Below are 16,576 nucleotides of genomic sequence, written 5' to 3'. Positions count from 1 at the left end.
ACACGCCTTACTAGCCCAAATGGACACTTGAGTCTGGTTAGTTCCTCCAAGGAAATTAGCTTTGACACCCATGAACCTTAATTAAATTCTAGCACCTATAAATCTATAACATTACCTTTATTCTCCTTGCACACACACAAAAAGGAAACAAATGGAACACAGGTTCTTCTACAGCCCAGATCTTGCATTCTGAACAGTGTGTTAAAATTTGCATGATGAAGTGCCATTTGCCCTCAACAAACATTTATTCTGAAGGCACAGCCAATCCATGGGATTTATTTACCACATGAAAATAATGCCCAGCACGAATCACTTGGTGGTGATTCTACCATGTCAAAAAATGTAATTTAGTGGAAGGTGGCCAATCCAATAGCACATCTTTCTCCCTGCTCTCTCCCATAATGTCCAGTAAACAAAAATGTGTGACATGACTCATCACACTTCAGGTTCCCTCACCCTCGCAGGCATTGAAATGCCAAATTTAGTATGCAGGCAGGATTACTTGATAGAAGTCTCTAATGTGAGAGTTCAGCTTCACCCGCAACTGAAGTATTATAGACACCTCTAAAGAGAAACTGCTATATAAATTTGCATGAGTTTGGTGAGGCATTTCTTTCCCTTTTGACTTTTTCAGTACCACCTGAACATTTCAGGGAGAAATGCTCTGCTTCTTTTATTCATTCACTGTAAATTAGAATCATGCAATTTTGTCCTTTCCTTTCATAACTGCTTGCAGAGGCATGAGATATACTGTACACTTCCTCTGATGATACTGATTTTCAAGCATTTCTAAGCAAATGGCATCTTAAACAAAAACAGGCACATTTGTAACAAATTGCTGCAGGGCATGTTATGAAATGAGGAATCGTTTTCTTACCTTTTGGGAAGGACCTAAATTGAAATACTTCTAATACTGCAGTTAGACAGTTATTCCATTGGAACAATTACCATATGCATGGGGGGGGAGATACAAGTCTGGATACGCTTCCATATGAAAAAAAACAAAGAAAGCCAGTTCCCTGCCTTTTTCCTTAACATGCCTGGACTTATCAGCTCCCAACAACCCTCCCCTTCTCTTGGTATGGCTGTGAGGAAGAGAGTGGAAACTTGAATTTTAAAACTAACCAGTTTATTGCTGTGTCCAAAGTGTCACTTCCCTTTACCTTGGGAGGCAACAGGTAACCAAAGGTATTGTATCCTCCACTCTACCTGAGAAATTCAGCATGTGAAGAGGACTGAGCTGGTGGCTCTCACCAACTGCTCTCGAGTTCCTATAACTTTCACCATTTTGTAACTAAGCCAAGTTTTACTTGCTTGTGCAAACTTTCCTGAAGCAGGTGAATCTGCCCTTTGGAGAGTTTGTAAGACAAACATTTTTCAACTTACCCTGTGTGGTCTTTTCCAATGCTGGAAACAGTGAGGGGAGGGAGACTAGCTGCTGTCCATCAGGCAATGGCTTTTCCCACCTGCCTTGCCCCACCCTCCAGGCCTAGGAGTCTTCATAAGGGAGCTGTAGAAGAAGGACTGTGAGGGGAGGGACTTCCTGCTGTCCATCTGGCAATGGCTTTTCCCACCTGCCTTGCCCCACCCTCCAGGCCTAGGAGTCTTCATTAGGGAGCTGTAGAAGAAGGACTGTGAGGGGAGGGACTTCCTGCTGTCCATCAGGCAATGGCTTTTCCCACCTGCCTTGCCCCACCCTCCAGGCCTAGGAGTCTTCATAAGGGAGCTGTAGAGGAAGGACTGTGAGGGGAGGGACTTCCTGCTGTCCATCAGGCAATGGCTTTTCCCACCTGCCTTGCCCCACCCTCCAGGCCTAGGAGCCTTTTCCATGGCTCTGCCACACCACACATCCATGGCGCACTACTATGTTGGCATAAGTTGAAACACAGAAAAAGGCAGTGTAAGGAGTAGCTGCAAAAAGTATGTTTGCTTCTTACGGTTACTCTCATTGGAGTAACAATGCACATAGCTGTTCACTCAAAAACCTCCTCCTAGCAAATGTAGACAGTTTTCTTTGATATTTGTCTCTGATAAATGCTTAGGAGATCATTTGTACTCTCAACAGCTGTGCACTCTTTGTCTTAAATTAAATGTTAATTTTCACTCAAGCACACAACACCACTATGTCTGCAGTCACAAGCCTGCTGTCATGCCCCCTTTGGCCTCACGCATCTTTTGAAAGTGTGCTGCTGCTGCTTCTCTCTCAGAAGCTAAGTGCGCTGCCTCAGGTGATTGCTCCTGCTTCCACAAACACTCGCCCCTTGGCAGGCAGGATCAAACCAGGATGACCTAATTATAATTAGGGTAACAGCAGCTGCATAGAACCGATTAAATACAATCCCTTGTTAATTAACAATCATCTCTCATCAGACATTCAAACAAAATTGAGTGCAATCAAATCTCAGCAGTCATACTTCTCTCGTCCTATGTAAAAGGTGGAGGACCTGCTTGAAGCGTTGGATTCTGAATACTGCCTAAAGACATTCTCACTGCTTGTTTCTATTTCCAGGCATAGCAGAAATGCTCTGGGAGCATGTGGTCTACTTTAGCACCAGGCCCTCCTGTGGCCATCCAGGCACTGCTAGGCCACGACTCCCATCATGTCTGACCATTGGGCATACTGGCTGCTGGAAGTTGGAGTCCAACAACAACTGGAAGGCCACAGGTTCCCCACCACTGAAATTAGCTTCCAGGCTAAGACTGGCTCACTTACCTGGGAGCTGCCAAATAAGCATGTATATATAGGCTTGTACAGTTAAGGCTTCTTATGCCTGTGTGTGCACACACAAATCCTGCCAGGATCCACAGTAGCCTCATAGTTATTTGCAAAGCATTGTGGCAAAGTGTACCACGTTGCCTTTTTGAATGGAAACTGTTCTTTAGGCTAAATTATAATAGAAGTTCACCAAACATTAATTAATCAGCTTGAGCAATTGGTTAAAACCCGTTTAAATCAAGGGCAGCATAATTAAATACAAACTTTTCCATATTGGTCCTTATAAAATCCAGTGCTCAGCAAACCGTTTTGGGATGACAACTCATCTTATGTGCAGACACAGAGAATGACTTAAGTGATTCTTTGGAAGGAGATGATTGGCATTGTATCTGGACCTCTTTTGCAACCTTATCAATCAAACACACAAATAAAGAAAGCACAGTGCAAAGTTCTCAGTAGGTGGTATATTACCCCTGCAAAGCTTCACCTAATATACCCAAATTATAGTATTGTTGGATGGAGTGTGGAAAGATTGGTCCACACTTTCACCTTCTGTGGGATAATGTTCAACAGTGCAAGAGTTCTGGAACACGGTTGCTGATTACTGCTAGGAATTTCTTCACGTTAGACTGCAGAGCTAAAGATAGGCTTCTCCATCATTTTGAACCTAGTAAGACTGCATTTCTGTATGAAGATCTTCTTAAGCAATTGAGTACAGCAGTAAAGGTGAAGAAGGTACGTAAGCAGAAGTCTTTCAAGCAACCTTCTAGACAGCAGAGGATTTGTAAAATCTGGGAGACCATGATGTTCTAACAGAGCGGTTCCCAATTAACTAATTACTGAGGACCCCGTATTTTTCAAAAGCCAAGCCATGGACCCCCTATTTTTTGAAAATGCTGATAACTCTATGGTAGTTACCTGTGCAAAGCAATTTTTTGAAGAAAATATGGGGTCCCCTAAGAAGCAAAGGATTTGTGGTATACTAAAAAACAGACCATAAAATTTGTGATATTACTACAAATTGCTTATCCCCAGACAGTAGGAAAAACTTGTCTCCATTGCTCCACTACAACTGAATAATAATAATAATAAAAAAGCAATTGTTGGACTTCCAAGATGAGACATGAATCCCAAACACCTAAGGCAAGATTCACTGAAAACCCTACCTACAAGCAGTGAGAAAGTCCTCTAAATGTGATACTTCTTGAAAGCAATTAGTTCTTTTCAGTTAAAAAGTAGAGAGCAAGGGGAAGGGATCCCTCACATTTTAAAAAATTATAAACACATGAATCCACCCCATGGTGCAAGCCATTCTCTATCATCTATCTATCTATCTATCTATCTATCTATCTATCTATCATCTATCTCTATCTCTCTCTCCCCCCCCCCCGCTTCCAATCGTAAGAACCCCAAGAAACTGTATCAGAGGTTTTTGCCTGATCCCAGCTCATTTGCCATCCAGCAACTCTTTCACAAGTTTTTCCCCTGCCAGCAAGCAGGCCCTGGTCTCAAGCAGAGGCTGGGTGATCCATGTATCATCATTGTGACTTTCACTGTGCACTTAACAAGATAAGTGGGTCACTGGCAGGGGATGGTGCCACGGACCGCCGGGGTGGGTTCCACGAATCCCCAGGGGTCCCCGGAACCCTAATTGGGAACCACTGCTCTAACAGATTTACAAAGTTATATGTGTTGGAAGCTGCCTAGAGTGGCTGGGGAAACCCAGCCAGATGGATAGGGTATTCTTCTTCCTCTTCTTCTTCTTCTTCTTTGTCTTCTTTGTCTTCTTCTCCTAACTCCAGGAGTCTGTCATAATTTAGGTTGGTGTACATTATTCTGTTCCAGAGCCTCAGGTTGGGGCTACTGATGGCTGAGCTGGAAGATGGGATGCTATGGTAACATGATTTCCATTTATCTCCTCTGTAGAAGCTCTTCAAGCTTCTGATCAAATTCCCATATAATTCAGATGAATATGCATCTAGTATCTCCATTATGTAGTTTCATCATATGCTGAAGACACCCCTCTTTATTGTGGCTTTTTAAATTTGACATGCATATTTTTAGCAGCAATCCTATTTTTGTGACTGGAACTTACTTTAAACAACTTTTAATGTATTTAAAGGTGGAGGGTGGGTAATAAACTACAGCAACAAAATTTATTAAGAAATCATTGATTTCTAGATGAGGCCAATATAATTTTTCTGTATTGTCTGTTTCTGGATAGTCTCTAACATTATTTTCTTTGACCATTACAGTGTGTGGATCTGACCTTAGTGAACTATTCAAAGCTGTGCGCCAAATGGTTTTCCTGAAATGGCATGGTATTCTGCTGTGCGTTTCCTTAATGCCTTTGGGGAGGCCATTTAAAGTGTTCTAGATCTTGCTATGAATTTATTCAGAGACTGATTTGTGGTTGTGGAGACAAGCAAGGTATGGGGAGGGTATTCACAAAAAGGCCCCAAAGAACCCATTTCTGTTTGACTTCCCTTTCGGTTTTAGCTCATGCGAATATTTGCAATAGGGTTTTACTTGAGCAGATAGAATGCTCCCTGCATACTAATAGGTGTTGTTGTGCTGGAAAAACCTGCCTTAGTTGAACCAATCACTACCTGAGCCCACGCTATATGACTCAGTTGCCCCACCATCCTCAGATTGTGGGGACATGCCTGAAATCTTAATCTTACAACCTAGATTCAATATGTTTGTACGATGATGCCTCACTTGCTCACCTACAGCAAACACTCATCAATACAAAAATCTCATCATGAACTATGGCCTGTAGGAAGGGTAATCCAAATGAATGCATTATTTGCAAGCAAACAAAAATTCCACAGGCTGTCATGAAGCACTAGAACGAATGAACAAAAACACTAGAATACTAGCTCATGAGAAGGAAATAGTTTGAACAAAGGTTCTAAATCCTGAGTGCAAATGCATCACAATGCAGCAAAAGTACATTGTGATACCAGTTCTGTCACACTTCAGAATACTGGTCTTTACATTGGTTGCTTTGGTGGGAGCTTCCTGGCCTCACTCTTGCAGTCTTCTTTTAGACACTGCTCTCAGCCTCCATACTCTTTGGGTCAAGGATGCAGAACCTCCTTCAAAGATAGTCCTCTATTTTGAAAGGGGTGCCAGAGGACAGTGTTCTTATTTGAAGGTGTCCTCCATTTGAAGGTCTGTTCAGTCCAACTCTGGTTTAGACAAGGAACCATAAAAAGGAAGAGCAGTAGCCCTGAAACTGAACCAGCACCTGATCAGCAAACTGAGTAGGCACACAACTCACCTGGTATCTTCCCCGCTAAACTGAGATGTTTTGTATTTCTGTTTAAAACTGTGGTTTACATAAAACTATCTGAATAATTGTTGAACATGTATATCCTAGCTTTTCTGCAAGGAAATCAAGGTAGCAAGAAGCATGGTTGTCTTTCACCCACTTAATTCTTACATAATCCTGTGAAGTAGGCTAAGACATAGAGACTGGGTCAAGGTCACCCTGAATCTGATTATATTTTATTTCAATGTCTGATATAAAACAGTTGATATTTAACAAATATTTTACAGCTAGCACGCAGTGATATTCAGAATTTGGCATTGTTTTATTGGGCATATTATAGTAATAATATTTGGCTGTATTTGGCATTTGACATGCAATAGCATTTAGTATTTGACAATCTTTTATAAATGGCCTGTTGTATTTTGAATTCTGGAATAAAATTTCACATTTGAAACATGAATGGAAGACTAGGAATTTGGACAAATTTTGTTTAAGCTGTGTTTTAAAGTGATGCATGAGCATGAAAAAACCCAGACCTAATTTGAATCTGAGGTGGTCTAAACTTGGTCCACTGCATGGTCCAATGTTGGCAGTGACTCATGAGTGTGTGTGTGTGTGTGTGTGTGTGTGTGTAGGCAACAGCATCATCTTGGAGACAGTAGTGCTACACTCATCAGAACAAGGATGGGGTGAGGTGGTGAAATCAGAGGACTTCTAGGGTGTCACTGGTGTGTGAGTGTACCTACAGACCTCTGCCGGCAATCTACAATTCTCTTGACTTGCTGCCACTTCCCCCATCTCATCCTTGTTCTGATTGGCTCACTGCTGTGGTGGGGATGCCACTAACTTCTGCCTCTCTCCTGCCACATGAGCCACTGCTGTCCATTGAGCAGGTGCCATAGTTAACATGCCACCCAACTTTGAACAGAACCTTTATTCCTCACTGTGGATTATCGGCTGCAAAAACTACCTTCTCTGTGTCTGACCCATCCTTGCACTTATTTATTACATTTCCTCTGTTCTGTGTTGGTGCAACAATGGAAGGTGTCTTTTTGAACCTGACTTCTTTTTTTTTTTTTAAGGATGCTTAAACTTAGCTTTTCTCTTGTCCAAATTTACTTCTGATATAGCATAAATATTTGGCCTTGCTGAGAGACATAACGTAACAGTTTTATGGCTGGCATTTCTTCTCTTGTTGAGGTTAATGGAAAGGACAAAAATTGGGGTTAGTGTGTTAGTGAGAAGGACTTGTTATTTTAGTTGTTGAATGACAATTACCAACACTGAGCAATAAAATAGATAATTTAGCAGAGTGCCAAGGTAACCTTTTCAAGGCTGTTTGTTCTCGCAAGTGATTGTGCTATGGAGGCCTCAGTTTAAAATGCAGCACAGCTTTCATGTATGCAAGAGTTCTTCACTAGGAACGATGCAGCGGCAAAGCTAGTTTATAAATGACAGCCCTAGGGAAAGAACAACTTGGAGGCGCCATGCCTAGAAAACAATATATAGAGATGTCTTCATGCGGTATTTGCACAAAGCTGAAAAGCTAATATTGACAACTGCATATTAGTGCTTTTGCAGACCTAAATCACGCAAAGGCAAAAGTGACTCTTGTGGCACCAAGGAAAAGGTGGCAAAAGAACGGGGTGGGGGGGACACGCCAAATAATCAAGGGAGAGAACTACTAGGTGCAGGTAACAGGCAAACTGAGGCCAAAATATTTTGGCAGAGAGTGCTTGATATGCTGTTGAAGTGAAGGAAAACAAAATTGCCTGGGAGCCAACAGAAAAGTCTGGGGATATGTGCTCTGCCTTTGTAGCTAATTTTATTCTTTATTTGTTGGAAATAGTCAAAAACACCATTCCATCTCTATAAACAGACATCACAGGAAACCTAAGAGCAATAAGCTGCAAAAGCTCAGTGGGCAACCAGCTGAAGACTGGATGAAATGAACTGGTGGTGAAAGAGGTCCAAGGTAGAGAAGCAATCTTGCATTGTATAGGAAACATCAGAGGAAAGAAAATACAAAGACTCAAGAGATTTGAGCTCTTTATGTTAGAAAAGCAGAATTAAACAAAAATAATCTCTTGACCCTCCTTATATAAGAAGTCAACTAAGGGCCAAACTAGACATGCCAACCGTGGTACAATTAACAAAAGCATGTGTTGCTTTTAGAAGGAAAATGGAAGTACAGGAGGTCTGATACAGATTGGGACCCCGGCACAGGGTAAGGGGGCTTTAATGCTGTGCACCTTGCTCTGGCTCCCATCCAGATTGGAGGTCCCACACATGCAATTTGCTTTTTGCTTTTTTAAAAAAATTAACCCACACAATTACTATGGCAACTTTCTGAATATGGGTTTGCTGGTCACAGCTGTTACCTGGAAGTGAAGTACTGGGAGGACTTGGCATTCTGGAGTCAGAAAGCATGCACAGCCAAATATTGGAAAGAAAAGGGACGGTGACCTTGTTAAAAGAAACAACACGCACAACTGATGTGTATGTGTATTTGTGACAGCATGGCTACTGTGCAGAGGCAGCTAAGCTGTCTGCCCACCTCTAGGCTCTGTGTCCCAAGCAGCTGGCTGCCAGCAAATAAATTGTCTTTGATTACATTGTAAAAGCTGTAAATAATGTAAAATAACACAATTGATGATGAGCGCTGAAACATCAACAGAGCACTGGCATGTGTGGATTATATGGCTTCAAAGCAAATTTCTTTCCTATCTGGGCAAGCAGGTTTTGCTCTTGCTGTGCATCTTTTGATGCCCAAGACACTACAAATCAAAGCAATCTTTGACAGCAGCAACTGAGGAAGAAAGAGAGGCATTTGTGTTTCTAGACATCAGGAAACATAGCACAATGCTCTCCTTTCTGCATAAGAGGGACTGGACCATTGTTAAGCAATATGGCCCAAATACAATATGATCAATAGAATAAATATTTTTCATGTGAGCGTCCAGCTCATGAAATACTCTATTGATATTTGTTTGGCTTCCATGCCAGTAGAAAGAGTAAAGTTACAGCATCAGTATCTTGTTTACTATCTTACCATTGGAAGGTGTCTGGTTTGTAGTGCCTAATATCAGGTGGTTATAATTTTGCTCTTGGTCATCTGAAATTCAATGGGAAAAAAATAAGATTCCTTTTTAGGAACAGCTCGCCAAGGCTCTGCCAACCTGCAGGTAATAATTATAGCTCACATTATTCATGGGAAATCTCTACACGATTAAGGAGAAGAAAATGCTTAACAAAGCGGAAGTGTCTTTCATGTTATTCTCTTAAAATTTCAGTTGCAAGAGAAACAAGTTAATGAATAACATCACCCATTGTGCTGAGGCCACAAATGGGATATTCAGCAAAATAAGAAGCACATCCAAAGCATAAGCAAACCATGACACAGATTTCAGCAGAAGGCAGCCTCTGCTTTTGAGCAGTCTTTAGCTTCTACATGCCCGCACTGCAGACATTCATAAGCCATATTCACGTATTATATCTCTGTAGGCCATTAACACATTCATTCATTCATTCATTTAATAAAATTGATACACTGCTTAATTGTAAGAAGGATTAGGACTTTAGTTTTCCCAACACAAGCCTGGACTAGTCCCACCCCTGATATCCACATATTGACCATGGGCATTTTAAAGAGGAAACCTAGGTGTGAGCAGCTGCCCGACATGATCTGGGATGCGTAGCACACACTACATCTTTAAAGCACATTCCTCCCCGCAAAGAATTCTGGGCACTGTAAGTTTGTTAAGGGTTCCTGGGAGTTTTTAACCCTGTGGGAGATAAGCTACAGAATTATTTGAGGAGGAAAATGTGCTTCAGTTGTGCTTTAAAGGCAGTGCATCTACGCAGCCTTAGGCTATGATTTGATTGCGAAAACTCATTATTTTTAGGGACAAAGTGCCTGTGGTAGACATGTTACGAGCATCTCAGAGAAGCTGCTTTAAATTATATAGCTGCACGTGGTTAGTGGCAGTGGCTTACCAGGTAGGATTGTGTAATTTTCTCCAAGCTACCAGTTAAATCTTATACCTGCCATTTGGGTGGTATAGCTTCAAGGATGTACCAGGCCCATTGGCAGAACAACTCAGCTTTACAAAGATGTCTGCAAGCATCTGGGTGGTGTGAAGATGGCCTACTCTGGGAGCACTCCTGGGTTCAGCTGAGTCTCAACCCCTGTCCTAAGCTCTGACAATGGGTTGCTAGCCGATCTAACCGGAAGAGTCCGCGACCAGAGGAGGAGGAACACCACAAAGAATGGAAGAAATTTAACGAATATTTAGCTAAATTTGTTAAGCTAAACTAACTGGAAATAGCTTCCAGATACTTAATGGGTTTAGGATTGTATTTATGTTAATTGATAAAATAATATGTTTAATACAAGAAGGAGGAGATTTAAAGATATTAATGTTTAATTTAAAGGGTATCAAAATTGGGATTTGGAAAACCGTTATAAGGATATGCAATGAAATTCAACTAAGGGGAAACGAGGAAGTCGTTTTACAAAGTAAATAACTGTTATTTTCAATAAGTTATGATTTATATTTATTATGTTTTGTTTGTTTTGTGTTTTTGTTTGTCGTTGATATTGTAAAAACTAATAATTTTTTTTTTGGGAAAAAAGACAATGGGTTGCTTTCCTTACAATACAGTTTAAGAAGACACCAGGCCTGCATCTGCCTCTACTCCTGGCAGCACAGTATCACAACACAGATATAGAACAACCACAGGAAAAGACACCCACAAAGAGACTACCACACCACCTCCCTGATTCCACAAACCTTTCAGACATTACATTGACAATGAAGGACAAAAGGTGCTGGATTTTCACAAGACCATGAGAACCAAACAAAATGTTTCATGGGAGACCGGTGAAAGTCCCAGTATGATTTCATTCTTAAAGCAGTTGTGAAGATCCTGATTTTGGTGGTCATGGAAAGAAGATTCTAACACTTCCCCTGCCTGCATTACAGTCCACCCCTTGCAGATGTTGAAAATTATTATCTCTCTCCCACATGCCATCTCCTTGGCTCCCTGGACTGGTAGAATTATAGAATCACAGAACTGTAGAGTTAGGTCATCCTCTCATTGCAGCTGGAGAATTCCTGACGGGTGGCCATCCAACCTCTGTTTAAAAACCTCCAACGAAAGAGAGTTCACCACCTGCTGAGGTAGTTCCTTCCACTGTTGAACTGCTCTGTCAGAAAGTTTTTCCTAATGTAGTGTTCAGTGCTGGTTATGAGGTAACAGTAGCCTGTGGTTAGCTAATTGGTAAGTGCAAACCCTGATGTAACACAATATGGAAGAACTGCATATGGCATTATTTCAAGCAAACTATATGCAAACTTTCTTACCTGCTAGAATACAAGATAGAATACGAGGAAGGCAGCTACTCTTCCACCTTATCTTATACTGTATCTGCATAAGTTTGCAGACAAGCTGTGGCTAAGCGAGTGCCCTCACTTGGGCCAGATCACTGCCACTGATTGCATTATCTGACTGCAGAGCCTCATACTCTACTCTTAATATGCCAATTTCTTGGTTCCAGACAGAATTAAATTGCCCAAGGGAAATATTTTAATGCTGGTGAGCCAGATAGCTTAGCACATTTCTGATGCTATCTTGGAGGCAGATGCTGACTAAATATATGTACACTTATATATCAAGTCATGGATAAAAGGTAAAGAGGATATAGTTAGAAGCAAACCTTCAGTACTAAGGTTCCACTGTTAAGATAAGCTAAGATAATGCACACAAATATTCTTATTTCCCCACTGAAGTGCATCCACCACCTGTTAAAAGAGAAATAAAATGAGACTCCCTAAAGATTAAGAATTTCCTGTTGACTACAGTGCCAGTTAGATATGAACTGATTTTTTTATTTGCCTGTAGCATTTCAGTTTCTCAAGTTGTGACTGAACACAGGATGTGTGAAAAACAAAATTCAGTTGACTCGGGGGGGGGAGAGCGTCAAAGAAGCTGGTTGGGGGGGGAGAGAAGGAGAAAGGTGAACAATTTGTCCTCATGTTCTGTCAGAAATAGAAGGGGGGGGCTCCCAATTTCCTCCATGGTGATGACACCTAGTGTTTACAGATCTACATATCCCACTGCCCATGCTTTTTCACTGGAAACAAAAAAGGAAGTTTGAGTTAATTTTTGTTTTTTAAAGCATGAGTAACAAACTCCCAGGACAGGTGTATCACATATAACTTGCCTGACCCTGCAAAGGATGTTTGTCAGAGGGATTTGGCGAGGGATTTGGAAGTGTGGGGTCTGATCTGTAGTAAAGGTCATAAATATATTTTATAAAGTGATAATGTTCTAGGGATAGGAAGAAGAAACATTCTTATGCATCTTAAGTAAAATACCACCTGGCATTTCTGATTAATCACATCCCAATTTCACAGTTCTTGGGAACAAAAATAACAGGTTTTCCTTGTGCTGATGCAGCTAGTTGTACTGCATTGGATAGGTGGGGCCAGTGATGGCTTTAGATATTTTGGCACATCAAAGAAAAGCAACAACTCCTCCTGTTCTCAGCTGGAGCTCATTGGTACTCAGAGATGGAAACTGGAGGCAAAAATGAAAGTCACCCCTTCTGGAATCTGCCTCTAGCCTAGGATGAGTCAAGCCCCTCCTGCTATGCTGTGCTGTCCTGTCCTTTGCAACGTCCTGGTATTCGGGTACAGTACTTCCATGTATTCATTGTGGAATGCTGTTCTCTTGTCACTGGCTCTGTGGTGGTCAGTGTTTTTTTAAATGAATTTGCTGCAGGTCCTACCCAGCCCTGACTGCTTCTACGCTTTGCAAAACACTGCAATGCCACATTTGGTGATGCTGGCTGTGACCAGCATATTATGCCAATCAGCTACTCTGCTCAGGGCAACATCCCGTGTCTACTTGCAGTGAGTCTACTTGCAATGCCAGTACAGTGCCACTGCTGCAGCAGAACATGGTCTGGAGGCACAAAACGTAGCAAACTTGAAGCAGCTAAGCCAAGTCTGGGTCTGGCTGCTGCTTGGAAGTAAAGTGCTTGGAACTGAGATCCATTTGTATGCCATCTTACGTTTCATGCAAGAAAGGTATAAAATAAGCAATTTTGTTCCATCTGCAGAAGCTCATAGGAACCTCACATGCTTGCTGTGCAGTGGCTTTAGTTCCTCTGGGAATTCCATATATATATATATATATATATATATATATGAATGAATATGATGAGCAAAATTAGATTCCTATCATGGTGCTTAAAGAAAAAAAGATTCCTGTTATTTACAAGTTCAGGAGATCTCTTCAAGGCCATCCACTGTGACCCCTCTCTAATTTAGTTCATGAAACTGCAGCTGCTTAAATAGTTTCTTTCCCTTAAATTAGCCTGACTTCCAGCTATTCTCCTGCTGCCCATGCTTTCTGCATTCTTGTTGCACAGCTGACCCCTCTGCAGCACTTTTGCAGGCAATGCTCAAGAGCACTAATAGCGAAGAGTGCTAATAGCAATAAAGTATTTGGAGAGAGAGAGAGGGCAGATTCTTCTGCTTCTTTGCGGGTTTAATGAGATAATTTTGCTAATGGAGGTGCACCGGCTTGAAGTCAGCCAGGGAAAGGCAAGGCTGTTGTTCAGCCATCCCGATGATGTGCTGGGCTCACATCTGTCTACTGGGAAGCTCCATTAAGGAAATAAAAGATTAATAGAGCTCTTGGTTTTCCAAAGATAACAATAAGAATCCTCTGGGTGCAGCTGGAAAAGATACTGAAAAACAGTATCAAGTGATAGAGAGAGGGAGGGGAGAGAAGGGGAGGGGGGATGCAGTCTTTATGAGCTGCCTACTGCAGATCCACCCAGAACATCAAGACGTTTGGCAACACACAAGTTCTGCTACTACACCAGGGCAAAGCTGGGCAGGCAAACTCACTCTGTTGCTTTCTAAGAGCTTTAACCAGGGCCCATGCACACCCCTAGTACTGTATTTAGTGTAATGTAGCTCCATATATGGGACGCGGGTGGTGCTGTGGTCTAAAACACTGAGCCTCTTGGGCTTGCAGATCGGAAGGTCAGCGGTTTGAATCCCCACGACGGGGTGAGCTCCCGTTGCTTGGTCCCACTCCTGCCAACCTAACAGTTTGAAAGCACGTCAAAGTGAAGGTAAACGGTGTTTCCGTGCATTGTAGCAGCTTAATCATGCTGGCCACATGACTCGGAAGCTGTCTGCGGACAAACGCCGGTTCCCTTGGCCAGTAAAGCGAGATGAGTGCCGTAACCCCAGAGTCGTTCGCAACTAGACTTAACTGTCAGGGGTCCTTTACCTTTTTAGCTTCATATATCTTTTTGCTCTCGTGTTCACAGATGCTGGCTCTTCATTAAAAGTTGGCAATAACAGCTTCTACAAACAATCAGGCACACTACCCAGTGTCCAGTATCAGGTTGTGATACCGAGGACTTGTCCACAATGGAATTTACTGTGTGTTTGCATTCCCATTTAATTGCCCTCCAACAGCACCAATCTCGAGGCTGTTCCACTGTGAATTTGAGTTTACATGACGGTCTGGGGATTAGAGGGTAAACAGAGCTCTAAACCACTCTACCCATGGTCATAGATCCCCACGCCCCCTGTGCTTTCGTGTGGGTGGATCTGCTGCCACTTTCAGCCCCTCCTCTTTCCATGCCCACTACTTCTCAAATGCTTTCATTTCTTTTCCAGCTGCGCTCATATAGCTATTTCCAGCGCTCTCCTGAATGGAGCCATAAATATATATTCCTTTGATCTCTCAAGATTTACACAAAACCAGAAAACTGTACAAGCAAACTACATTAAAAACTGTGTTTTGAGAATTTACCATTGCCTGACTCTGTGCTTTTGCACACTTCTTGGGCAGGGATCTGTGCACATGCCTGGTTGGTACTTAAATTGTTGCTGGGGTGCCCATGCTGCTGACATATCCCCATGAGCTGTCTGGTGCTGCTGGGCTGAACAAATGATGATTAAAAGCTAGTGCTGCATTTGCCTTAGCATGTTTTGCAGCTAACCACCTCCGCCCGTGATTACTGAACTGCCTCGGGGACGTCTGCCTTCCGCTGCTTCTCCCCACTTCCCTGCCTCACCAGTATGCATCGCCAGCCAGCTCATGTTACTATGAAGATAAGGAGGAATTCAATGTAGCACTAAGGAGAATGTTTTCATCAGCGCAAGCAGTTCTGCTGGTCTGACAGAACCACCCCCCTCTCCTCCACTCTGTGTTGTTCTGATTATTCCTTCGGGAAGTGGGGGAGGGGCATGTTGGGGGAGGAAAGGAGGGAAGCCCCATTGCGGTAGTGGGAGTCCTTGTGTTGGCTTTTGCTAGCACACCAGGTTTGCTGAATCTGGCTCAGTGTCTGGAGTGCAGAAGAACAGGGTAAAATGAGACTATCCCTCCCAAACAGTTTCTCACAGCCTGGCATCATTCACCATGGTCTAGTCCTTTTGAGTGTTGGGTGTCTTCTCTCCCAAGCACCTTTGCAGCTTCCACTCTAATGGAAGCAACTTGTCTAAGCCCTGAGATCCACTAAAGCCCTACTCCAGTGCCAGTGTTTCCCAAACTTGGGTCTGCAGCTGATTTTGGACTACAACTCCCATCATCCATAGCTGGCAAGACCAGTGGTCAGGGGTGATGGGAACTGTTGTCCAAAAACAGCTGGAGTCCCAAGTTTTGGAAACCCTTCCCTACTCTTTTCAGTCGGAGAGGCAGGTGTAAGCATCTCTGACGACTATGGTGAGCGTGGGGCTCCTCCAGCACCTTTCAGCATGAGACCTTTAATTAAGCAGCTCAGATCAGAGCATTTTTGACAAACATTGCAGGATCTGAAGCTGCCTGGCAGTCTTTCATCCCCACTCTTGACAGAAGAAGATCTTTTCAGATGCTGACGTATTGATCTGAACTTTGAAAGCAGCCCTTCTTCCTCAAGGTTGAGACTGACAGTTCTAATTTGCAACATAAATCACTCACTGAGCCTCCCATTCCCAAGTTGTGGACCCCTGGTAATTGATGAAGAAAACATTAAATAGCCCCCAATGGGCCAGCGTTTTACTTTCCACGGAAGGATAATATTCCCTAGAAAACACCCTTCTCATCTCACCAGGTAACTTTCCAGATTTCCTTCCGAGACTCTCTTGTGCATCTCCACATCCTCTAGAGCTTGTATTTTTTCAGCCCCAGTGATTTCCTACATGTTGATAGCTAAACTGGAATGAAATGGATTTATTTTGATCCATAACATAAAAAATTGCAAGTGTCAGTTTCTTCAGAGGAGAGGCTGCATATTTTGTACTTTGTCTTTGCTAATAAAGCCAACGAAAATGGAAAGCTGGAATATTTGCAGTTGTCAAATATGCCACAGATGAATGATGTGTCTGCAAAGGACAAATGTTATTTTCAGCTGGTTCCATGGCATGTTCATAGAGGAAATTAATTACTAGGGGGGAAGAAAAGAATAACACTAAGGAGATAAAATCCATTTGGTGACAAAAATTAACTTTCCTCTCTTCTTTGGAGATACTCTCTCCCCCTGGTTCTCCTACGCTCACTTTCTAGCTACCCCC

General features: G+C 42.5%; 1 protein-coding gene across 8 annotated transcripts in view; it reads right to left on the bottom strand.

The window, feature by feature from the left end:
* Nucleotides 1-16,576, bottom strand: part of SHISA6 (shisa family member 6) — a gene marked incomplete at its 3' end in the record, with an annotated part of 291,216 nt that overhangs the window by 17,340 nt on the left and 257,300 nt on the right. For 6 of the 8 annotated variants that reach the window (XM_079966069.1, XM_079966073.1, XM_079966071.1 and 3 more), the window contains exon 5: nt 9,046-9,108. The exons of the other annotated variants lie outside the window; for them this stretch is intronic. In XM_079966069.1, coding sequence (XP_079822195.1) covers nt 9,046-9,108 — 63 coding nt within the window. The remainder of the gene's footprint in view (nt 1-9,045; nt 9,109-16,576) is intronic. 8 annotated transcript variants of the gene reach the window in all.

This window comes from Podarcis cretensis (assembly GCF_951804945.1).
Source record: "Podarcis cretensis genome assembly, chromosome: 2".
In the NCBI taxonomy this organism is placed as follows: domain Eukaryota; kingdom Metazoa; phylum Chordata; class Lepidosauria; order Squamata; family Lacertidae; genus Podarcis; species Podarcis cretensis.
The sequence above is the reverse complement of the archived record's forward strand: the minus strand, read 5'-3'. Positions and strand labels throughout refer to the sequence as shown.